This window comes from Pleuronectes platessa, chromosome 22, assembly GCF_947347685.1.
Source record: "Pleuronectes platessa chromosome 22, fPlePla1.1, whole genome shotgun sequence".
NCBI classification, from domain to species: domain Eukaryota; kingdom Metazoa; phylum Chordata; class Actinopteri; order Pleuronectiformes; family Pleuronectidae; genus Pleuronectes; species Pleuronectes platessa.
This window is the reverse complement of record NC_070647.1, coordinates 8,425,760-8,451,446: the sequence shown is the minus strand read 5'-3', so window position 1 is coordinate 8,451,446 and position 25,687 is coordinate 8,425,760. Positions and strand designations below refer to the sequence as shown.

Sequence of the window (25,687 nt, the reverse complement as noted above, 5' to 3'; positions counted from 1 at the left end):
CATTTTAGGAATCTGTATAATTTTCTTCATAAAATAATGCACTTTGTACTCCCTAATACCAGCATCGACAAAAAGTCCCCATAAGGCAATTATTGACAGGAAGTGTTGATGAAAGGCTGTGGATGTGTGTTGATAAATAGAAAGTGGACAGGAAGCAGATCTATCGTCTCCTCTTGTGCTTATCACACTATTGTAATGATAAATGACCTCAGCCAACTGAATTTAGTTCGAGATTTAGTTTTCCTTCTCAGTTTCTTCTCAGGTCGGCCGGGACGGCTTTCTGCTGCTCGATCGCTGCGGGTCAGCGCTACACAAACAATGTCTCGCTGGCTTTAGCCAACCTGCCGCGGAGGCACACAGGCTCTGCTGGCTTAAGACGACAAGAAGCCCATTGTGCGCTTGCTCGCAACTAATGATTACAAAGTAGGCTAATTCCTCCATCAAGGCTTGTGGCCGACGAATGTTGGATCAGCTTAGAAAACCAGGCCAACAAATCGCTTTAGTTCTTGTAATATCGAACCTGAGACCGAAGTTTACTGGAGCATGTTCTTGATAATAGCGGACTTGCAACAGGGAGCTGGAGGTATTTGAGGAGTTTAATCAAATGTTAAACTCCAAATGTTTCCACCAATTAGAAAATAACACCTCCTTTCATTACAGGCATGAAAGTGAAGCAAGAGAAATAATGCGGGTGAGGATATGAGTCATTCTAAAACACTTTCAATTTGAAATCAAATAAAGAACCGTGTCATTTCCTTTTTGAGTGGTGATTAGTCTGCTCTCTCTTCTATCTCTCCTGGGAGAATGGTACATCTCTAGACTACAAAAACACATAACAAAGGGACAGCAGATCCCAGATCTGATCACAGCGCTGTGTTTACACTAGGCACCCGGCCTCCTTAAAGGCTGACAGGTTGACAGAGAGCAAGAGAGACTTTCAAACCGCTGAGGTGACGGGTCGATTAAGGAAAAAAGAAAAACAATTTAAATAAAATTTGCTCAATGCTTTTAAGACACAACATTTCTGGTATTTTGTCTGATTTAATATAAAATAAGAGAAAAGTAACTACCAGAGAAAGTAACAGAAGAGACGGAGGGGAAACCCAGGCCTGGATAGAAAGACAATGTGTGCGCATGTGTTTGTCTCCTACACAAATAGGATTAGAGTAATGAGATACTGGCGGGGCAGACACACAGTAAAGGAAGAGGAAATAAAAGAGGGAGAAAAATAGAAAAGAAAGAGCGACAGGGAGAAATAGGGTCAGACACAGGAGACTGAAAGAGAAAGACAAAAGAGAGACCGGCAGACGGGACGGGTAGAAAAAAAAGAGCGACAGAGGGGTGCAGTGTTTTCTATTTTGGCTCAGGTGGACTTCGCCTCAGCATATTTTCCGACCCAGGGGGAGAGTTGTTGTAGTTTGTCTCTGCCCCTCCCGCTAATGTGCTGTTTCCACTAATTCTGCTGAAAAACAAGTCTACACTTTCCATAAAGACAAAGAGACAGTAAAACATCCTCTCACACAACTGCTGCTCTTACGTTTTCAAAAAGTACAAACACGAAACTGAATAAATCAGGAGAGAACCCATTAGGTTTAGGTTTTTGGGGTGTAGAAATGGATCAGGGTGCGGATCCAGAAAAAAATGATATTTATCAGTTTCTGCAATTTGGTGCAGATCCAAATAAAAAATCTAGATCTAGTGAATTTAAATTTGGTTTGATAAAATGAATCTTGGATCTTTGCGGAGGTTCTCTAGCATGTTTTTTCACTTAATCCCAGGTATAATCCTGTCACACACAGACACTTGAGTGACCAAGCTGTGGTGAAAGTATAAATCTATTTCTAGGTACATACAACTTATTTACTTTCCATTAACTTTGTGGTTTTCTAGTTATTATATATTTCATATAATCATACAATTCTTAATTAAGGAAATAAGAATTCCCTGTTGCTTGAATACATATTTGGTCACATGCTTCACGCCAAACTTCTCCCTCTGGGTTTGAGTTTGTGTGTGTGTCATCAGTAGCCTCCTGTATAATCAACCTTGCATGTCGAACACAATCATGCTGGTAGGAAACCACACCCCTGTCTCGGCACAGGTATCTACAGGCGTTAAATAAAACCCACCCAGTCCACCTCCCAGCGTCACCATGGCGACCACAGACATCTGTCTCTATCCAGACGGCACACGCGCGAACCAGTAAATTCGTGTCGGGGCCTCCCACTGCTGGCCGGAGCGCCATAACTCAAGGCAGAAAAGAAGGACGAGTCTCATGATTGAATGTGTCCTTATGTAACTCGGATTCTTCCTGAGAGAACATGAGCTGCACTTCAGGAAATCTATGTCACAGCTGCTTTCAGGTGAGGCACATGAATGGTACACACCACGTGCTCAGCAAGGTTGGAAATGAACACAGACTTGAGGCCAGATTGTTGATTAAGCAGTATCCTGGTAATTAGGACAACCTCATGCATAAACTTGCTGTGAGATACACATGGAGAAAAGTCCCCTGTGGCAAGCCTGGGAGAAAAATACAAAAAAAGATCTGATTTTATTCAGAAAGCAGTCGAGCCTGAAGGAGAACAATGACGACCCGAACACGAGCAACCAAAATAATCAAAGAGATTCCACAGTGGAAAAGGAAAATACACTTAAAGGAGGAAGAGAGAAAAAAGAAAATGTCCAATGTCCTCTTCGGCATTGTTTATTGAACAACAGCACAATTTGATTACTACTATTTATTTTGCTGTCCTCATTTTTTATTTCTCTTCAATTTGAGAAATGCACTAATTTGCTTTCCTTATCCTTTCACCTCAATTTTGATTAATCTTTACTTTATTTATGTAGCATTATTTTCACTTTTACTCCCCCACTGTTTTACAGTACACTGTGCTACATGTTCACATTGTTTCAATATTTTTAAAAGTAATCAATGACAAGACAATGAACTCAAATTCCTTTTCAAACCAGTGAGAAAATGAGAAGATACGTGTGATAGATAACTGTATATAAGGTTTTCACATGCTACAAAAGGCAAGAGGTTGAAGATAAATAAAACCATGGTATGAGAAAGACTCTTCGGGTTAATATGAAGTCACGCTGATTAAAATCTTATCATCGCTTAAAGAATTCAGTGGAGTGAGGAGGGGATGAGATAAAGAAAGACAGGAAGCAAAACATGGGAGAGAGAGAGCATACCCACATAATGGACCCACAACCTAAGATCTGCAGCTGTTACATGTGCTGGTAACTTATAGACTCACTCACACACACACACACATACACACACGCACACACAAGCATGCATGTACAATATAGTGTACAGTACACACTGTGTAAGCGCTAAACTGTGTATTTATGGAATGTGTGTAATGTATGTGTGTAATTTGTGAGGGATATAAAAGCTGCTGTTGTTTCAGGCACAGAGTTCTTACTCTGCACAATTATTCGACACACATATTCAGATGCTCTGCATGTGACGAACAGTATGTTTGAACAAATTAATCAAGTTTATTATGATGTCATGCATGGAGCTGTACCCATACTGTATACTGTGATGAGTGGTAATAAAAAAGTCTTGTCTTGCTTTGTATTTAAAATTGAACTCATACAATAGAATATTAATAAATAAGTAGTATGATAGAGAAATTCAATACAAATAAATCCTTATATGTCCATGACAAAAAAGGAATGCCCTCTGAATCTGAACCTGTATAAAGTAAATGTCATAAACCGTAAAAGGAAAACTTCAAGGAAAAGTTTAAGGAAGTAAATCAATCAATGAAAAAAAAAGTTTTTTAACTTAACGATTGCTTTTACATAAAGGTGATGTTTATTGCAGACAACCTCTGGCTATAATCAAATAAATTACCACGATTTTGTATATGGACGATATTCCTTTATAAAACGACTTCACTCAGTGGAGGCCATGTTCTCAATTTAACATTTACCCTCAACTGAATGTGCGTGTGGCTGGTTGCACTGTATTTAGTTTCAAGCTTCTGTCTGGACCCTCGTTTTAAGTGCAATTGGCCCTGACAGTGAGGGGCCCCATGAGAGTCTCTTATGTACCCTCCCCCCCCCCCCCGACTGTGACCTGCTGAAGATTCCCTCTCTCTCAGGTGTCGTCTCCAGGGGCGAAATGCTTGCTGCGGCCATGGCAACGCACTTGATCCCCACAGCTAGCCACAAAGGCGAGGAAGGCAGAGGACACGGGTGGACAGATGCAGTGACCCGCACACACACACACACACACACACACACAGACACAGACACACACACACACACACACACACACACACACACACACACACACACACACACACACACACACACACACACACACACACACACACACACACACACACACACACACACACACACACACACACACACACACACACACACACACACACACCGAACTCCCAAACAAACTCACAGTAACAGTTAAAATCTTCCGCCTTCACCAAAAACGATGCCAACTGCAATCGAAGCACCTTCACTTTCTCCCAACAATAACAGTCTACACACAGACCCACCCAAGTTGCAAACACACACCCCCACACACACACTAACACATTTGCACACATTATCCCTCCCACCAATGGGGGCACACACACTGACACCTCTATTACGACAAGGCTGCCTGTCAAAGCCGACAAGATAACTCAACCAGCCCTGCGGCCGGGACAAAGAGTTTTGCCGCTCAGATGGAGTTACATGCTAAACATAGTTCGTAAAAAAACACACACTGTCAAAATGAGCCCCTAATGACCCTGTAGTGTGTGTCTGTGGGTTTGTGTGTGTAGAGGATGAGATGGAGGGAATGCCTGGTGGTGATTATGTGTTTGTGCGCGTGTTTGGGGAGTATAGGAAGGATGTCTGCATAATGTGTTTGTGGTGCTTGTGCAATGTGTTGACTGAGCAAGCAGTGTGTGCACGTGTGTGTGTGTGTGGGTGTGTGTGTGTGTGTGTGTTAATGTGTAAACCAGGAAGCAGCTAGCGGAGCTGCAGAGAGCCAAACAGTTCATTTCGATAATAAAGGAAAAAGGGGGCGCACAGTCTTTTATTATATTTGGGCTCGCCTGAGGATGTGCTATTGTTCCTGTGAAAAAGTGACTCTTGATGGATATTAGAACATGAGAGGTGTGAGTGTGAATGTGAGTGTGTTTGGAGTTCATTTTAGGCCTTGTCATGCCGAGGCTAGTATGTCCAACCTTCCCTCTGGCAGACTCTATCATGTCCACATTACCTCACCTGCCCTCTGGCTATGTAAACCTAGAAGTGTGAATTATTCAAACACACAAACACACACACACACACACACGGTTCCCAGAGGCTTTACACAGAGCTACGATGTCCTGTTTTCAAGCCGCCGACATGTTACTGGTGTCTCACATCTATCAGCGTAACAGATGGACAGTGGCCATTGTTGTTTTTTGGCTTTCAAGAGGTGAAACAAATGTGCAGATGCCATAAAATCTGAGGTAAGGGAAACCGTATCCTGTTTGGAAAATTCCTCCGACAACACGACAAATGTGGTCACCTGCATGTGCACTGACATCAACGGTATTAGCTTCTTTTCATCCATTTGTTAAAGCATATTTCACAGACAGGTTTTGTCTCTCAATTATTTTGTTAGATTAATCGTTTTTTATTCCCCCCTTCCTCTTCTGTGTCACCGTCATGTTGTATGTGATTTTTTAAACCATAACAAAACATAACGTAAAATCAACAAGCTATGGTTTGACGTTTATAAGTCTTAAAGCTCAGCTAGGCTGTCGAGCTTCATATCTTGCATATGACAGTCGTATCAATCTTCTTATCTAAATCTTGGCAGTGGAGCCTCAACGGTGACCATCTAACCTTCATCTTAACAACCATGAACATCGGCGATTGATGCTTATGTTTGGCAGTAAAAGCAGTAGGACAATAAAACAAGGCCTGATAGGCATCATAAGAGTGTAAAAAGATAAGAGAGAGTGATGTGGAGACGGAGAGGCGAAAGAGAGGGATCAGGAAGACACATTAGGGCCTGGTTATAATATATATGGACTATATTTCTCTCTCTACACTTCCTACACAGCATTTGTATCTGTTCTTTTCTCTTCTCCCCCAAATTCCACTGTCTGCCTGTCTCTCTTAACGTTAATAAGAGGTTTGGGTCATGCTAGGTGAGGTGTGTGAAATTTCCTCCTCGCATTGACACATACACACACACACTCCCTCACATCACAAGAGCGGGAGAGGAATGTAAAAATGGGAGAGGGTGGGGAGAAAGTAGACATGAGACAAGGATAAAGATGCAGTGGGTTAGTCAGTCAGATATGGAGGTGGTCTGTAGTGACAGATTTATCAGATTTATCGTCATTCCTCTATGACACAATGCTATATACATCCGCTGTTCCTGCTGACTGGTAACTCACTCATCTACTCATCTACTCATCTACACACACTCACACACTCACACACACACACACACACACACACACACACACACACACACACACACACACACACACACACACACACACACACACACACACACACGAAGACAAAGTCTGTACATTAAGGTTTAATGATAGTGTGTGTTTAAAGACTTTTGATCTCTTTCATAGCACTTTTGATTTTGATGTGAATTTTAAACCTGTGTTGATTGTCACAACCTTTGTGCCAAAATACCTTCAAATACGGCAAGTACAACCCCCCATTAGATATAAAAATTTTCTCTAGCTTTTTTGATCAAGGAAGTTGTTCTGGTATCCCTGGCCACCAGCAACAAACTGTTTGACGGTGTGGGTTAGTTTGTTAGACTTGGGTTATATGTAGAGAATGGTTTGGTTTCTGAAGCAAGAAGATAAACTCATATGGCAGTTGCCACTGGGCCACCATATATTTATAAAGGCAGAGGCTCGTGATTAACCAGTCCTCCAACCTAAAGGACCATTTAGGTGGCTTGTCTGTACCCTTGAATTCAAAAGCCCGGGCATCAAATCTTCATGGTGATGATAACAATAATAGACACATGATTTAGGTGGCAGGGATCACGATTTGGTTAGGTTTAGGAAAATCTAGTGGTCTGGGTTAATATAAGTACTTCCTTAAGTCTAGAGGATCTTTGAGGTCATAATTATAACAATAAACACTCAGTTTCCGGTTGCCAAATGGTGAAGGGTAATAATACAAACCACAGGAAACAGAGAGCGGTCTTCTGTGTGAAAGTCCTTGGTTTTATCAACCAATCAGTCCCGGTGTAATTGGTCATGTGATATATGCATTTACAGGTGCGTTATATTGACAGAGGTGATTTCTGACACAGAGCTAAAAAGCCTGAATGGAAGGAAATCATTTTTCTTTTGAGTGTATAAGAACCAACAAAGACTCATGTTAGTGTATCACAAGACAAGACTAAGCACGCAATCTAAAATTAAAACTGACCTACAGTCTAACCCGACGCATGTCATCTCTCAGACATTTGCTGTCCATGCTCATTACAGGAGCGACATCTTCAACTATGTTGTTCCTTGTCTTTGACTGAATGGGTGCTTAGGCCTGCCACTGTGCTGCCAAGGAAAACACAATCACTGCTCTGTGGGAGTCCACCTACCTGCCTGCCTGTCTGCAGAGGCTCAGACATGTTTACTACACCTGAACAAACCTCAGTGGAGGACGTCATGAGAGCTGACAGATGAGCAAGAAGCCTGTTACTGTTTCAGTCATGCTGATACTTCACTGGTTCATTTATAGATATTAGTAGGTTCTCAACACAAAACATAAATAGAGCGAAGCAGATGAGAGATGAGTGATAGGAAGAATAAAACTGTGTATGGCTTAACATTTCAATAAAAGCCAGAAAGATGCAGTAGTGATGAAATGACAGTCCTCAGTGACGATGAGAGATGATCTGTACCAGAGACCACAGACTTAATTCATCCCTGTCTGAGAGTTGTCCCTACCTGCCTCACCTGCACAGACCTTTACCTCTGACCCCTCTGGATAAACATGACAAGGGCAAGTGTTGATTGATGAAGTAAAGTAAGGTCAGTATCCTCCAAAGCTACAAAGCACTGGCTCTCAAAACATCTGTGTCAAATGTTGAGCAGAGAACCTGAACATGCAAAAACCAGGCTGAGGCAGGAAAGCACAGTGAAATCTACTTTTAAATTTGATACAGGGCACCTTGTGGAGTATTTGAGCGTTGGGTCCCTTTTTATGTTACTCATATATGTGCACAAGAACACACATTACATTGGAAACATGATGCACATTGTTTTATCTAGTGGTGTTACACTGATAGGCCATTTTCAGACATGGAGTTTTTTGGAGTTTGCCTTTCACAAACAAAGAGCGCAGCAGTAAACTGTCCAAGTGAAATGCGTTAACAACATGAGGAAGATGTCCCGAACCACGTGTGTTTGTTTACAGCACATTGAATCGGCGTCGGTCCTTATCACCAAAGGCTCAGGGATCTCTGTGTCATTCTTAGTTGGCGTCTTTGTTGGTGTCTCCTACATGTATAGCACTGCTTTTTCATCATCAGACATTTTTCAGACATTTTACTCTGAAGAATTCCCAGAAAACTGGCTGATATCTACGTTCTTTTTGGGAAGAATTCAGGAAAAAATTCAGACTTCAATGCAGGTCTGAAAGCGGTGTATGGTGGCAAGCAAAGAACAGACAAACGTATATATGTTAACAATAAACCTAAATGTCAAATACAGAGGAGAGGGAATAAAGTCAGGTTACCACAAACCTTCATCAGCCAAACCACAAAAGCACCAAAACCTACTACAACCCCGTCTACAGTCAACACCTGACCAGAGCCACACTAAACTACACACCCTGTTGTTAGCAGCCATGACACCTCTGGCTACCTGAGGGAAGCAAGTACAGTAGTTAGTCAAGCAGACTAGAAGGAGAGCAGGGACTAAATAAGACCATGGAGGGGGGGAGAAAAGAGCACCAGTGGGGACTACAGGCTAGAGGTCAAAGGTTACCTCCTTCTGATTGAGCTCCAGCCAGGCAGTAAAGAATGGGAGCCGCAGAGCCCCACTGGAGTCCACCAGACTCCCCCCTTCCTGGTAGAGAGACACCGTGAGAGAGAGACACACCGCATTAGACCTGCAGCTCACAACCAAGCCACAGCACTGTGTGTATGTGTGTATGATGTTTGTCCATATTTATGACAAAGTCTCATCACATATAGATTGTTTGCCTTTTTTTGAGTGCAGAAAGAACTGTATTAATAGCGCTCAATAACAAACCATCATGACAGTACATCTATAGTATTTTCGAGAGCCTGACTGATTTATCGGTTTTCCAATAATATCAGTGTTGCATTTTTTTAATACCCTCTATATCGGGCCCAAAAAATCGAAATCAGTCGGGCTCTTGACATTTACTTAACTGTACATAAACAGTGTGTGCACTACACAGTAGGACAGCAGAAATATTAAGACAAACACTGCTGTCATCATTTATTGCACATACGCATGTGTACGTGCAGACACCCGCTGATCTGTCTGTGATTGCACTTGCTACCAGCCACTTTGCCACAACAATAACTACATCCTTGACAAAACGTTATTCCTCTGTGCCAACTTCAAGAACCCCCCCCCCCCACTACCTCACACAATAGGCGACATCTCATGCTCGCCACCTTCGGACAAAGGTGTCTCTTTTAGATATGTATCCCCCTGTGAAGTGTCACACTATGTGACAAGCAGGTGAAATTTACAGTAGGAAGAACATAGGGAATATTCCTTTCGGCACAAGCGTGTGAAAAAACCCAAAAGCAGCTACTGTGTGTCTACAAGAGCAGATTCACCACACAACGAACACAAAACATACATTTTGTGTCTGTTTACACGCAACAGTATTAAATTACAAAGTGTTCTGATTGTGTCTGATTAATTAAGTACTAAACACCATACTTTTCATATCTTCTGAGAGGGAGTATAACACCATTTGCTATTTATGAATTGTGTCTAAATGCGTTATATCTGGTGAAAGAGAAACTCCTGTTATTGAAAGGTAATGTGTGCACTGACAAGTGATGATAAACTTAAATGTTTGTGGTCTGTGGAATCATACAGTGCGTCAAAGAAGAACAAAGACTAACATGGCCTCTTCCTCTAACAACACACCCTGCGGGGGAATGTGGAGTCTGGGGCTTCAACTCGAAAAATAACTACTTAACCTTTCCAAAAAGGACGTGGCAGCGAAAATACACAAACCTGCACCCGTGTGTGTGCAGGAACACATGATGATGAGCAGTCTCTCATCGTGTGTGTGTGTCTGTGTAAGTGTGTGTGGAGGCGAGTCTCTTAGTCAGTGCGGCCACCCAGGAAAGTACCACTTAAAACGACATCACAAAGAGAGAGATGACAACTCCAGGCTCTTACGGGCTCTCTGCAGTTTATGTATTGTAACTATGCAGTGTGTGTCACTGTGTGTGTGTGTGTATGTGCGTTTGAATATCAGGTTGTCCGTGCAATAAACCCTGAAACAACAACAAAGAGACAAGAGAGACAGACACATACGGAGTGTCTTCTTTATTCAAGTAAACCCAGTTGGTTTCCTTATTCAGCTGAGTGTTTGACTTACATAAGTGTTTCAACCCAGCAGAGGTGGAATGCAAAAATACACCCATGGTACATTCAAAAGTACTTCAAGCTATGCTGTGAAGTAATTTGCAGGTATGTTCTGATGATTAAAGCGCTGGCGTGTAAACAGCAACGAAGTGAGAGTGGCGGAGGAACAGCAGAGGTAGAAAGAGTGAACTTTTGATACTGGCTGGTGATAAGAGCCAACTAAGCCTGTCTGGGAATGCTGTCCATAGACCCTGGCTGTAAATACCACATCCCATAATAGCCAGTATTACACTATTAAACATGTCTAGCATTGAGGCTGCTCAGGCAGCATTAGAAAAATGCTGCAAACACACAGGCTCGTCATATCTGCAGTCGTGCTCTGCTTCGCTGCACTGAAAGCATGTGTATGGATCACATGGGGGGTAATTATAATATATTTATAGCTGAGGTTCAAATGCAATCAAACTCTATTCTTGTTTAAAGGCGAGCTGATAAATGCAAAAGTCATTAAGATTCTTCATGTTGGACGTCTTCGTCCCATGTTAAATCAAATTGACTCTGCCCAGAACTGCAGGCTCATCATGTTTCCTGTCACCACTCTGAACTACATCAAATGAAAAGTTACAAATGAGATTCTTATTCATTAATGACAGCTGCAAGACCAAAAGATAGAAGTAAAACAAAAAGCCAAAACAGTCCAATGTGCAACAGCTGCAACAGGATCAGTGTGTGTGGGTCTGAAAATGAAAAAAGTTTATTTTTTCAAACTTCCAAAGTCAATTACGACAATAAGTGTTCATCTCGTGTTCCATTAAAGACAAGCTCCTTTATTAAATTGCATTTGTTTTGAATGGAACAATTAGTGTGAGACTATCATTGTAGTCATGGTAAAGATCAGGGATAAAACATGCGTTCCTCTTCTGTTGGGCTCTATTTTATCCCAGTGTAATTCTTGCTAGTGGTGTGGAGGAGACAATGATACAACTGACATCCTGTCCAGTCTCCAGCTAAATAGCATCACTTCCTGCGACCAAAGACATAATTTCCTGTAGTTAGCACACATAAAAACCCAAGACAAAACCTCCTGCTGCTTCAAGAACATCCACCTTTGCACTTAATCTGTATGTGTGTGTGTGTGTGTTTATTTTCTGTTTAAATTTGTCATGCTGACAGTCAACTGTCCTTGAGACGTTACATTCTGGAATTTCCTAAATGTTTTTATCCTTCCACCACTATTGTGTAATATTCCTAATAGTTGTATGGACACATGCAGGCATTCAAAAGCACACAAACACACACCCAGACACCCCCACACACAGAAACACCCTCTGTTTGTCTGCCCCCCCAACAGATGCAAACACACGCATCCACAGCTTTCCAAACGACCCAGATCATTGTAACAATAGCAGGTCCACGTCTGTTGTCATGCCAACCCTCCCCGACCTTTGACCTCTGTTTTTTAACGGAGGCACCCCAGTTCTTCTGAAGAGAGCTGCAGCGGATTTAAAAGGGGGCACCCGTACAGCCCTGCACAACTTTAAGAGCATCATCGACTGACCCAATAAATCACCATCTGTGTTTGCGAGTGTGTGTGTGTGTGTGTGTGTGAGTGTGTGTTTGTTTACTCTGTGAGGACCGTTAAAAACAACTTGGGCTCATATAAGATGAATAACCCTGGATTAGTTTGCACCAGCACTTAATGAATCAATTTATTACTTATTTATTACTACTGATTTACTAAAGCTGATTCTAATATTGAATGTGTCAAGTAAAAAAACTTAAGTAATGTTTATATTGTTTACTTGTAATCAAATCTTTTCATAAAAATAGAAAGTCAGAAGAATGAAGTGTGTTATTTAGAGAATACAACTACTACTACTACTGCTGTTACTACAACTACTAACAGTAATGATAATAACAATATTATAATAAATGGAGAAACAAGTGTCAGAGTTATCAGAATTATATTTGCTAAATGTTATTTTAAAATCTTGCCAGTTCATTAACAAGTATCAGCTTTCCTGTCAGACATCTGTCAGGGATAGTTTTATGGAATATGGACCATATTCCATAAAACCTCTAAACTTTTCCCTTGACACTGTTATTGTAATATAACTATTTTAAAAATGTATTTAAGTTCAAATGTAGGGGTTTAAATGTGGTTGTTTTGGTGTAAATTGCATTGTAAGATATTTTATATCAAACAGCATTTTGATGGAATTTATGATCAGATATGTTTCTCAGAAAGATCACAAAGAAGTGTTTAGTATCACCTAACTGATTGACTAATAAATAACACAATTTAATTAAATTACTTTATTGAGTGGGACAAACTTAAATTTAAAATAAACCTCCACTTAAACACTAAAATACTTTATAACCACAGTAAACTAAATGCAACAGGTAACTTACAACAGCTACAAAACCTTCCATTAGATGTGAGGAAAGAAAAAGAACAGTATTTATATGTGTGATTGTTTGTGAATGCATTACATAAATCTGGATTACATCACTGTCTAAGATTTGGTATCAAGTCTCTCCTGACTATGCCAACAATGGTACCTCCAGAGAAATGTGAGTCTTACTTCATATCCAGCAAACATGTGCGCGCCTTCATTCACGTCCGTACATTCACACGTCAACACGTCTAATCTATTGTGAGAACATTACCGCGATCTGCCATATTCATTTCCAATAATCCCTGCAGCAACTCATGTCTGGTTAGATTACCATCACTCAATTTGACTTCTGATCATTCAACACGTGAAGAAAAAGCTGACCCTGCATGAGCTCTGCAGTCGAGCCTCAGGCTAATTTAACGGAATGTGTCACCAGCTCTGCAAATCCCTGGTCTTCATTAAGACTGACATCGGTGGAACGCACCCACCCCCCTGTTTTACAAACTAATAACACAAGGATATGCCCATAAACCCATGTAATAGTGTGTGTGAGTGCGTTTGTGTGCAGAACAGCAAACAGGAGGCATTTGTGATCGGTAAAGCTGAATAAATAAGAGAAGTAAACTCCATCAAAGAGGAACGAAGCAGGAAATCTGTTCGTACATGGAAATTAATCTCTCATTTCCACGGTGATCCCTACAAACACTAGACAACCCAGCAAACCAACAAAACAAAGAATACTCTGGTGCCAATGCTCTGTATCCTGCGAATAATATCTGTGGTCGTCAATAGCCTGGCAGCAGTTTTCACCAAGCCCTACAAGGATTCAGCCATTGTCTCTATCATCATAAAGGCCGTCCGTTGAAGAGAGGGACATACAGCCAGAATACACCTCAAACAATAGATACAGGTGTCACCCTGCAGCTAACACAGAACGGTATTCAAGCATGATTCATCTCCTTTGATGCACACTTCACTGTCAAGGCTGCAGAGTATGCTATGGGCTCTATACCTGGAAACAAAGAGGCCAACAGCGAGTGAAATGTGAGATGTTGTGCATTGCAGGCTGGCGGTGGCTCAAGAAGCAGCAGATTCTTTTTTTTTAACAAGTTGCAAAACAATTGTCTTGGGTCGAGCCAGGTGATGCCACAGCTCCCAGAGTCAGATACAAGAAGGAGGAGCCAGAGAGAGAAGAAAAGAGATGAGGGAAAGTGCTGAAATAAAAAAAGATAGATGTAACAGCATAGCACAGCACATGCATACCTGAAAGAATACTAGCTTTGAAAGGCTATGAGATAAAGCCAGAACATAGCGACTCTCAGATGCTTGAGTTTGAACCAATAGCTTGCCTTTGGGAAGATGACAAATGAACTGCTCTAACAACTTTGAATCAGGGGAAAACTAGAAATACCACCCTGCGGTTATGCCACCGCTAACCAGTGCAGTTTCAGTCTACATACATTTTGTTGTACCAAATTTGGTGTACCTGAGATATTGCGTTCACAAGACCTAAAACGTGATATGTAAGGTCACAGGGACCTTGACCTTTAACCACCAAATTCTAATCAGTTCATCCGTGAGTCTAAGAGAATGTTTGTATCAAGTTTGAAGAGATTCCTTCAGGGCGTTCTTGAAATATCATGTTCACAATATCACAATCACATGGATAGACGGAAAGAAAGGTTAGAAATGTGTTGTTATGGTATGAACCCCTTGAGATGTGTCATTTTATTTTGGAGGAGTTTTGTTAAACTCCCAGTTTTCATGCGAAAAATATACAGTAACCGGGCAATACTATACTGTTGCACCTCTTCAGAAGGCCGGTGTTATCTAATTTCCTGTCTGGTTTAATATTATAAGAACAATGTCCCCAGGCTCTGGAAGTTTGTTCGAAAACAACACCAGCAATTGACTGCACTGTAAGCCCTTCTAATATGATACCACAACTGAAGTGGTTACTTGAGTCTCTATTCTGAGACTCGACCATCGTGGGAACATCTTGAATAATGACTTTAGACTCTGAGAATGAAGTGAACTAAGATAGAAGAACTCTTGTTGGTGGTAAAGATTGTTCCATTGCATCCACCTTTGACTCAGAGACACATGTGTATCTAAGCTGTTGAGCATACAGATGATGAACTTTTAACCCTTGAGGCTGAAGCCAGGCCTCTGCGCTCATAAGAGCAGAGCGGTGATCTCGTCTCAGACTGAACATCACCAGTCAAAGCTGTACTCTGACGATAATCTCCAAAATCAGCAGCCAAGGTCAATCGCTTTCAACCCTCAAAGAAAGCCACATATCATCCTCTTTACTCCAACAACATCACCGCTCAGCCTTAGCAGTAGCCAAGTAAGATCTTGAACTTTTATATGGGCTGTACACTTTAAGGAACAATGCTATATTTTCAGTCTCATCTCATTTTTCTTGAGCTCAAAAGGCTGTTTTTAAAAAGCCTAGTGAAGCAGGAGAAGCCACGGTCGGTCAGTTGGTTGGTTGAGTTCCTTACCTTGTTGTAGTAATGGAGCTGAACAGAGTGCCACTCGCCGTCGCTAACCCCGCCTGGGATGAAGGGAGACACTGTGGTCTTTGTCTCACCTGGGTAACAAGGGAAGGCGGGAAGAAGGAGAGAGGGAGGAAAAGCCGGGTGAGAGACGAGGCAACGAAAGATGGGAGTTAAGTTGGTGGAATAGGGGAGTTAAGAGAATGAGAAGGAAGAGAAGGTAGCGAGTGAAATGAAAATGGTGACGTTGGGGTGAGAGGAAAGATGAGTGGAAGGAAGAGGAAAGAAAGAACCAGAGCAGAAGAGAAAAGTCAGTTCAGATCTTTAATATTTTCACCGTGTCAATTTCAAACAACAGTATGAAAAACATTTCTGTGAGTGGCACTGCGCTAAAATAAACCTGTTTCCTGATGATGTAGACAAACATGTGCCATTATAAACTACTGGTCAGGCCAAGAAAGGCTGTAACTGTAAAAGCATTGAGTGTATTGAACTGAACAAGTGTGCATTTTATTACCTCCACCAAAACATAATTATTCATGGATCTTGATTGAAAAAATCTGCGTTTTTAGGGGCCCCATATTTCTAAAGCCGTTTTCAGAAATGAACTCCAAACAAAAAAGAAGACACAATTGTATTCTCACGAGGGCTCCCTCATTTATTCACCAGAAAGTTTACTAGGGGGCTAGCAAGAAAAGCGTCCACAGCAAGTGACCTGGACATTTGCATTCTCACATACGTCACCTCATCCAGAAAATGTCCTATTGTATGAAAGCAGCAATAGTTTTGGCAGTTTGGTGCTGGTTTATAGAATGTAAGGGGACTGTTGGGACTTTGTACTCTTCTAAGTGCCATGCTAGTTTCTAATGAATTCAGCTTTTCATCTATAAAAAGGAAGCTGTGTGTTTTCTTATCTTTCAGAAGTTAAATTGTCTTGCTTTAATGTGGGCCAATGAGAGGAGGGATATCTACATCACTCAATATATCCTGCAGGTTGTCGATAAGTTGCTATTAAAGGGAAAACTCTGTGTCCTTACTTGGCGTACGCAGATTAATACTCTAAGATACGCACACACCGCCGTCGTAAATCAACTGTTGGGAAAGCCAGAATTAGTCTGCGGTATCAATGGCTCTCAGTTGAGAAGATTGTAGAGCACAATGGCCCCAGATTTACTGGGGGTTATACTCTGTTTGTCAAGGGCAGGGGCAGCCTGGGCAGGAATCCACTGCTCTGGAAATCAGTAAGCCGTACAGCTACACTGACAAGCAATGCCAGGGTTTGTATTTATGTGTGTGTGTGTGTGTGTGTGTGTGTGAGTGTGTGTGTGTGTGTGTATGTGTGAGTGTGTGTGTTAATAAGTTAATAAATGATATCTGTTTACTGGCTGTGCACTTGAGAATCAGACGGATTTGACGATTCCTGCGTTCAGCATTTGGTTCTAGTTCAGATGTGAAGCAGGGCACAAGGACTTGGCCTGGTTCCCAAACAGGCTTCGCCCAACATAATCATACTGAACTGGATTCCTCCCTGTGCAGTACCATGGGAAAGTGGAGCGACTCTGAGAACAAGAGTCACCAGTCCAAGGAACATGCGTTTGATCTGCAATCCAACGGTTACCAGGTCTGGCAATCAGTACGGCTGTTTGTTTGATCGGGTTTAAACTCTGTGTGTGTGTGTTTGGGTGTGTAATGAAGGTGTTTTTTGGCCATCATTAATCAGTGTGGCAGCTTCCACTCTGAGAAAGCAGCTGTTTTCAAAATGGTAACACACACCCATCCCTCATCAAAACTCTGAACATTTGGATACATGCAGACACGGACTGACACACACTCTTGTCAAAAGAATGCACACGCTGATAAGAATTATTTAGCGACCTCTTTGTGAAAGTCACTTGAGGTAATGTGTGTTTACACCCGAGTTAATCTACTAGCAGTGCAGTTACTGTAAGTGGTGACCACAAATGCACAGGCAGAATAACACACACACACGGCGAGGCCTCACCTCCAGAGAAGGTGAGCTGAATCTGCTCGTCGATGATCTCCAGGGCGATGAAGTCGTGTTTCTCGTTAAATCTGCCGTTATAGAGAAGCAGAGCGTTTCTTTTTCTGCTGGCGAACCTGCAAAGACAAATGAGATTCCGCTGTTTAAGGTTCTTTATTCCTAAATACTGTCAAGCAAGAATGCAAGACAAGGATATTGATCAAGCCAAAAATTTATGAAGATAATAATAAAGAATTCATGGTGAACGTAAAAGGGCTTTATTATTTAATATTATTAAACATTATTATTATTATTATTATTAGATAGGTCTACAGGAAGGTCACAGGGAGAATTTTTTTTTAGAATTTGCTGTTTAAAAGATTATTATTTCTAAAGTAAGACTTAAAACCAAACATGGATCATTTCGGTTAGGGGATCAGAAAAGGTGGAGTGATTTCCAGTTGTTTTTCTCTTCTCTGAATTCTTAAGTTTCCCATCACATTTCTAAGCACCTATCCAACGCAAACAGACAGAGCAGTTAAATGCATTCAGGATGAAAGGGCCGAGGAGCTCTTAAGGAAAAGTCGCCTGGAAAGGAAAGGCAGGATGTGTAAACCCGGTGGGCAGCAGAGAGGAAGCGGCTCCCGTGCTTTAGATGATGCATGAACATGTCCACATGTGAGAGAGGGAGAAATACCTGGTAACTGAGCCAGTACCTTCCCGTGTGTTTTTTCTACTAGCGTGAAAAGTTCACATTTGGGCTTGTTTGTGTGTGTGCCGGGAGCGCAAGGTGAGGGCAGAGGAGTCAGCAAGCAGATGCCAGTGAGACCAGGAGGGCAGGAAGTCAGGACGGCTGTAGCCAAACACTGATAAGGGAAACTCATCAGACAGCCTTTCCTGTTTTCACCGCACTGCAAAAACCTCTCTCACCGTCGCCGTGTGGCCGATGAACTCGCACTTTTAAACTGATCTTACCTCTGTGTCAGAAACTTGCCGAACCAGGATTGTTTACCTGCAGCAGTTTCAGTTTGTTTGAGAACACAAGCACGCCTCATAAATTTGCACGTTTAGGCGGAGTGTGTGTGTGTGTCTTCCCTGCTCTCCCATGTGTAGGTATGCACATATTGATATGAGGGAACTGAGACACAATGGAAAAAGTGTGCACATGTCTCGATACGCCCCAGTTGTGACCGTTTAGCCCAACTATGTTTATTTGTGCAGTTCCACTGATTACCATTTGCTACAATATCTCAGATGTACTGCTGCTACAGTCTACAATTAGAAGTTATGTGGTTTAGCAAACTTGCATGGGCGAGAATAAAACTATTATCTAGATTATCCAGCCAAGATTTAGTAAATTAAGTTTATTTGTAGACCTTTACAATGCTCAAGAGAATTACTCAAATTTAGTGGAAGATACATGAAGCTAAAATAAGTAATTCATTCTTACAAGCTATTCTACTATCTAAAAGCAATATTTGTCAATTTAAGAAGTTTTTGTTAGCTTTTCCCAAACCAGTCTGATGTTGTGTATATATATATATATATAACTAGCACAAATATAGTTTTATCTTTTATCAGTGAGAGAGTGGAAATTGTTACAGGCGTAGTCTTGAATTTCATCCAGACACAATTATTAAAAAGGGAGCGTTTGGCCGTTTGAGGTAATTAACGAAGACAGGAGTGAAGGGAACAAAGGAAGAACGTAGGGTTAGAAAGTGTACTCACATGAAAGAGACGGTGAAGTGGAACCTTTGCCGCAGGCCTCGGAAGGTGATGAAGGACTGTCCGGGGAAGCTGCGGGTGGTCATCTCGCAGTAGGGCTTCTCGTACTCCCCTGGTGGACACTCGCACATGAAACCACCTGCGAGACGGTTGACGCACTGGCCGCCATTCTTGCACACGCCAGGCACACAGCGGTCTGATGATGCATTCAGCTCACAGTGTTCACCTGCGAGAGAAAATGAGGAGGAACCATTTTAACACAGTTTCAGAGTTGTGGTGCAGCTGTTGTATGTATTTCAGTGTCATTTGTGTTTTGATGTTTTACTTCCAGCTGTGGTTGACACCTGCCTTGGTTTGAATAGGCCTCATATTCAAACCTTCGTAAGAGATGATTAAAAAACTGTGCTTGATCAATCAATCTTAAAACTTTACTTTAATTTAAACACGTAACTTCTACCTTCTTCTATTGAATCTGCAGGTCAAAAACAGCGTCAGTATAATGTTGTTATGGTTCCTTCTCAAACACTGGTTCAAAAAAAGCCTTTCTCGGTCTAAACATTAGCAGCAAACTGCAGAGCTCTGTGTTTATGCTTTTTCTGGGAAGAGCAGGTCTTAGCAACCAAGTAATTTGGCCATGTTTGGAGAGAAGAGAGAGGATGGGAGATAAAGAGGAGCAAAGAGAATGGAAGGGGAGTGATATGGAGAGAAAAAAAGAGTGGAGTTGAGGAGGGATGAGACATTTAAGCCCAACACATAGTTTCTCCTGCAATATGAAGATCGGTAAAATGCTGACCAATTAAATCCCTCTAAGCATCACAGCAGCTTGGATTTAGGAAGTGTCAGAAAATGGCCTGTCGAGAACACTAAACTACATTCCTACAATTTGCATGTAAAATAAAGCAGTGGTAAAATGGATATATATTTTTGTGTCTTGCCAAATTGAAAAAAGATAGAAAACAAAATATAAACTGGTCCATAAAATGACTGAGCAGTAGTAACATTTACCTCAGTAGATGGGAGTTTAACCCTGCTCTCTACAAATTGACCTGGTCCAAATTTCTTGAGTCTATCAGTCTATAGTGTGTTGTATTAACCAATTCATATTTAGTTTAGGGGAGTGTAGAGTTGGTCACTTCATGGTCAAAATATAGGATGTATATATAGATGGACAACACGTCTCCACTTCCCTCCAGAAATGAAGCTTAAATATCCCAGATACGAACACTGCCATCTTGCGCATTGGGAGCCAGTCTGCCCAGTAGAAATCAGGGGATTACTATGGCATCAAATATGTAATTAAATCAAAACCTACAACCGTCTGATTCAAACTACCTAAAATGATGGAAACCATCGTTGAGAAAAACTTATTTGACGTGTTCTTTGACTTTTTAGTTGGATATATGTCCCAACCATTGACATTGAGGAGGTAGGGTTTAAAACCTTTACTGCAGCCAGCCAACAGGTGGAGATCAAGATGCTTTTGCTTCACTTTTGTGAGCTGTCATGTCGTGCGTCTTTATATAAAGTCTGTGGGTCAAACCATTTAAATTATATATATAGAATTTATCTATATAGGACGTCCTCTATGTGTGCAACTACATTTTATGGGTCAGGTTTCGCGTCCAACTTTGATGCTGCATGTTGATATTAATCTTTTTGATATTATTATGTAATTTATGACTTACTGCAGTGTGACTATCATGGGAAATTCCTCCCAAATGACCACGTGAATCTAGTTTTGCTCAAAATCGGTTGGGCCAAGTTTCCTGTCTCTGCCCCATTTACATTCCTCCACTAACACAGCAGGAGACCTCTTTCTGACAGTAATATTATTTGCAGTAGGTGCCTCAATGTCCCAGGCAGTGTTATGTGTCAGCTTGATGTCCAGACAAAATCTGTCCAGCCTGGATACCCACAGAAAGAACCCTAACACCGCCGCTTGGAACCAGCTAATGGCCCTTCTCTCCTCAGCGTAATCCTTTTTCCGAGGGGGGGAATTATAAGGATCTGTTTCCCTGTAATGTAGGTAACCCAAGGAGGACAGAGCGGGCCCCCACCCCGCTGTCATCAGCCCCATAATGGCCCCTGATGGGCCCTGGCTATCTTAGTTGAACTGTGACCTTCGATAAGGGGACACCGAGATGTAGGTAAGGGGAAGAAATATGACGGCGGGCGGAAAAGATGGACATGCCCAGAAGGAGAAGAAGGCGCGAGAGGGCCAGTGAGTGACAAAGGCAGCTATAATCAGGTAATTAGATCAGATAAGATAGAGGAAGAGAAGGAGAGGAGAGGTGGAGTGTTGGGGGGGAAAGGAGGGATGAAGGCTGTCAGAAGTCCACTAGACTATTAGGGAGTCACAGAGGAGCGGAGACAGTCGCTCAGGTATCAGATGTACCAGGGGGAAGTTACGGGCGGAAGATCACTGACATCGGGAAATATTTCACAAAAATGATTTGAATAGAAACGATGAAAGCCTTAGAATCTTCCCATAGTTCACTTAATGCTGTGCAGAGTCATGTTTACGAGCGGCTTCCAGGCAGAAAGAGAGAATATTTGTAATTTCAAATAGCTTTTTTCCATTGTACTGTATATAAAAAGATACTGATAAAAGTTATAATTTAGTTTAGTTATAATTCCGTCTTTCACAATTATTTTGAGTTTTAAAGTTATTTCAGTCAATGTGGTTTGGGGTTGATGGATTAACTGATATTCTAGTGAGATCTGGTTGGACCAGTGTCGTCAGCATTCCTCACACACCTATACAGCAATAAATCAACTGTATTGCATGTGCATACGTGTGTCTCTGAGTGCAGGTGGCTGTAAACCTACAGTATAACAAAGCACGCTTTCTGCTCCCTGCACCGGGGTCGACCTCAAGCTACAACAATAGGCGGTTGAGAGCTCTCACAACCTGTCAGTGCGGTTAAGCCATTTTGTACAAGTCATTAGAGCCATTGTCAGACACAAGAGGAAAGATCGCACATACTTAAAAAGACTTTACGTGGTTTCTTTGAAAAAATGTTCATACAGATATTACTATAATAGTTATTTGTATTAGGCATATTACAGTATAGTGTTGTTGAGGCTTTCTTTTTGTAATAATCATAATACATATTAAACCTATGCTTGTGTGATGCTGCTATTGGCAGCCTGACACAGATGATCCGGCCCTCCTGTGATTCAAAGGGCTTTGCCCAGATTGTCTTAAATTGGGTCAGAGCAGAAGAACATTTTTAAGATAACATTGTACTTGTTTTAAAAGTAAAATAATAAGTATTAATTATTTAAATAGGTCTAATTTTCCATTTAGCCAACTCACCGGTAAAATCTTCCGGGCATTCGCAGGTGTATCCTCCCTCTCGGCTGCGGCACCTGCCGTTGTTCTTGCACGGCCCTGAGTAGCACAGGTCGATCTCGGTCTCACAGTAGTCCCCGGTGAAACCGAGGGGACAGCGGCAGCGCAGCCCGTTGATGGGGTGGATGGGCCTGAACAGAACCGTCTCTGAGGCGATGAAGGGAGGGGAGCTGTCGAACTTCAGCACCGATACGCACTTCATGTAGTTCTCGCAGGGCTCGCGCAGGCAGATGTTGTCATCGAACGGCAACACCTGGAGAGAGGATGACATTTTGGGCACATTAATTGATTTGGTTTTGGAGTTCTGAAATATACAACTTTCAGATTGTGTGCTCATGTACCTCCTGAGATGATATCAGCCTGAGCAGGGTCCTGTTGAGGTAGATCTGCTCCTGCAGCTCCTCCGAGGGGAAGAACGTCCCTTTACCCGGGACGCCTCCAGGCTGCATTGCCGAAAAGGTGACGTTGAGGATGGAGCCTTGCACGTCTGTGTCGTTTTGGATGTTGAACACAAACACTGACTCCCGTTTGGTGGAGAGCACAGCCGCTACGCCCTCGAGGAAGAGGCTGAGCAGGGGAGAGAGGAAGCGCTCCTGGGACATGTTCTCCAGACGCACGGTGATGCTGTTGGTCAGCATGTCGTCAGTGATGATGGTGACGCGCAGCGTGCAGCGGCCCACGACAGTATGGACACCATCTGGAGGAAAGAGAGAAGATTCACCGTTATACACCCCATACATTTTTTAAATAACAAAACATAAGAGAAAGGAAAATAAACAGAACAGACTGATACAGAAGCACAAAGACGGGTTACCTATTCTTAGACATGAGGTCAGCTTTCATTAAGATGAGTGCCTAGATACTGTGCATACCAAGAAACCAGAACATTCAACAACAACACACTGCTGGAAGCCAAGCATGTTCCCAAGGTTTAAAAGGAGTAACAGGGAAAGAGAAAGTCGTGAATATAATAGACCTGTTGTACTATGCTGTTTTAATTATGTGTAAATAGAGTCTTTCTTTACCTATTTCCTTAATACTATCATGTTACAATAAGACTTGTATTTCCTGCCTGAGCTGCTGGTCTTTCTCAACTGCTATTATCCCACTGTATTCAACACAATCAATGTGGAGATGCATGAAAGTGTTTTTAATTAAATATCTGTTAAATGTAAAACAAGCTAAATGTGCGCATCCTCGCTAGCAGACGATCCGAGTGATAGAAATGTACTTTAATGGTAAAACAAATAGAAAAAACATTCTAAAATAAAAAGGCAAAGTCATTCAAAGAAAAACCTCCTGAAACCTAGAGGAGCAAAAAACTGACGTTAATGCTCAACACTAAACGTCACACCTTCATACAACTGTTGTCACTTTCAAGCCTGAATATGGCTTTAAACTGATTGTATGCAAATTGCTTTCCCTTAACAGCTTAAACCCACATATGTTAAACCAGATTCTGTCTCTTCTGCTTCTCTGTGTTCTCTGCTGTGAAGCTTAACAGCTCGACTTGTTTACCGTGTAACACTGTTCCAACTAGATTAAATTAAGTAGTTGCCAGTTGGTGCAGATTCTGTGTGATTCCAGCCTCGGGTGAGAGTAATTGGATCAGTCTAGGATTTCTGCCTCTGGGGAGGTCTGGGTCTGGTTCTTATACCTTGTTCTTCACTACTGTACGCTCTGGTGCCTATGGAGGGAAGCAGAAGGCTATAAGCTGCACAAGCGTGAAATACAGCTGACGACAGGTGGTGAGGCCAGATGAAATTGGCAGGGGGTATAATACTGTTCAAGCAGGGGCAGTGAGATGGGTCAGGTTGCACGGCTTTGCCTCACCATACCGAGCACTTGAGTGTGTGGTGTATCCCAGTGTGTAGGTTCAGGGGTGAAAGAGTCACGGTGGAGGTTTGACCACAGGTGCCCTGTCAGTCTCACGACACACATGAGGTCACTTCTCAGGACCTCACACTCTCCTCACTCAAACACAGACGCACCGTCAATCAGAGCGAGGGTGTGGACAGGCCCGCTCGTCAGGCAAGCCTCGTGCTAACGGCTAACCAGACTGGAGGTCAACTCCAACAGCGTCAGGATGGATAACCCACAAAGGGAGGTAACATGAGGGTCAGCCGCTTGAGTAAAGCCAAGATACTGCAGTGACAAATAAAGGTGGGTGGGACGAAGAGTAACAAAAGGCATACGTGCAAATTTAGACTCACATTAACAAGTCACTCTGCAGGACGGTGACATTAAGCAGCTGCTGTGGTGTGTTCGGCTGCTGTAATGGAGGTTTTCATTAAACACACTGCTAACAGATCTGCTGGCTACTGTCTTACCCTCTGGGTCTGGGAATACAATGGCATTCCTGAGGCTGACAGAGAATCTTCAGCTCCTTGGTTTAAACACATACAGATACAAAATATCCTGCATGGAGTCACACTATATATGCAATTCTGATTTGATGGCTCATGCCCACTTTATTTCCCACTAAATAACAGACTGAAAGCAATGGCAGCTCACGGCTTATACACACTGACTGACATGAGACTTCAACACCGACGCTACAAGCCAAGTTATTTCTTGACTAAATAAACTATTGCAGATTAGCACTCGGGCACAGTCAGCACTGCGTGATTTACAGTCCTCGCCTCCCAAAGTGATGTGCACAGCTGAGACAGTGTGACTGGCACAGGACGGCGGGGGGAACCGTTGGTGTGAAGGACCAAGAAGCACTAAAGGGCGCTGTTGGAGACCAGCACTGGATCCAAAACTGTTGGAGCATGACGGAAATGATCACTCAGTCATGGAAAGATGTAAAATAAAATTAATGAGGCAGCCAAACACAAGGGGGGAGCTGGGAAACCTGATTGAGATCGCATCGGCGAGAAGAGAGAGGGCAGTATCTGTGACCTCAAAAGTATGACCAAGAATTTAATAGAATAACTTTGTTCATATTTTAGCTTTGACAGATTTTTACAAGACACTTGCTTGTTTTCTTCCTCTCTCCAGGGGCAACCCCATCCAACATTATTTATAGAGCCCACCAGCTGCTCCCCTGGGATGACACACACATGTAGAGGATGGGCTGAACCATGGAACGGGTGTGTCACAGACAGACGCCATGGAAAAGAGAATTC

General features: G+C 42.2%; 1 protein-coding gene across 1 annotated transcript in view; it reads right to left on the bottom strand.

Moving 5' to 3' along the window:
• celsr1a (cadherin EGF LAG seven-pass G-type receptor 1a) overlaps nucleotides 1–25,687 on the bottom strand; it is an 84,944-nt gene that overhangs the window by 27,253 nt on the left and 32,004 nt on the right. The window contains exons 2-6 of the mRNA XM_053415327.1: nucleotides 22,898–23,253; nucleotides 22,521–22,809; nucleotides 19,205–19,427; nucleotides 17,498–17,613; nucleotides 15,502–15,590 (exon numbers count right to left, since the gene is read on the bottom strand). Of these exons, the coding sequence (XP_053271302.1) occupies nucleotides 15,502–15,590; nucleotides 17,498–17,613; nucleotides 19,205–19,427; nucleotides 22,521–22,809; nucleotides 22,898–23,253 (1,073 nt within the window). The remainder of the gene's footprint in view (nucleotides 1–15,501; nucleotides 15,591–17,497; nucleotides 17,614–19,204; nucleotides 19,428–22,520; nucleotides 22,810–22,897; nucleotides 23,254–25,687) is intronic.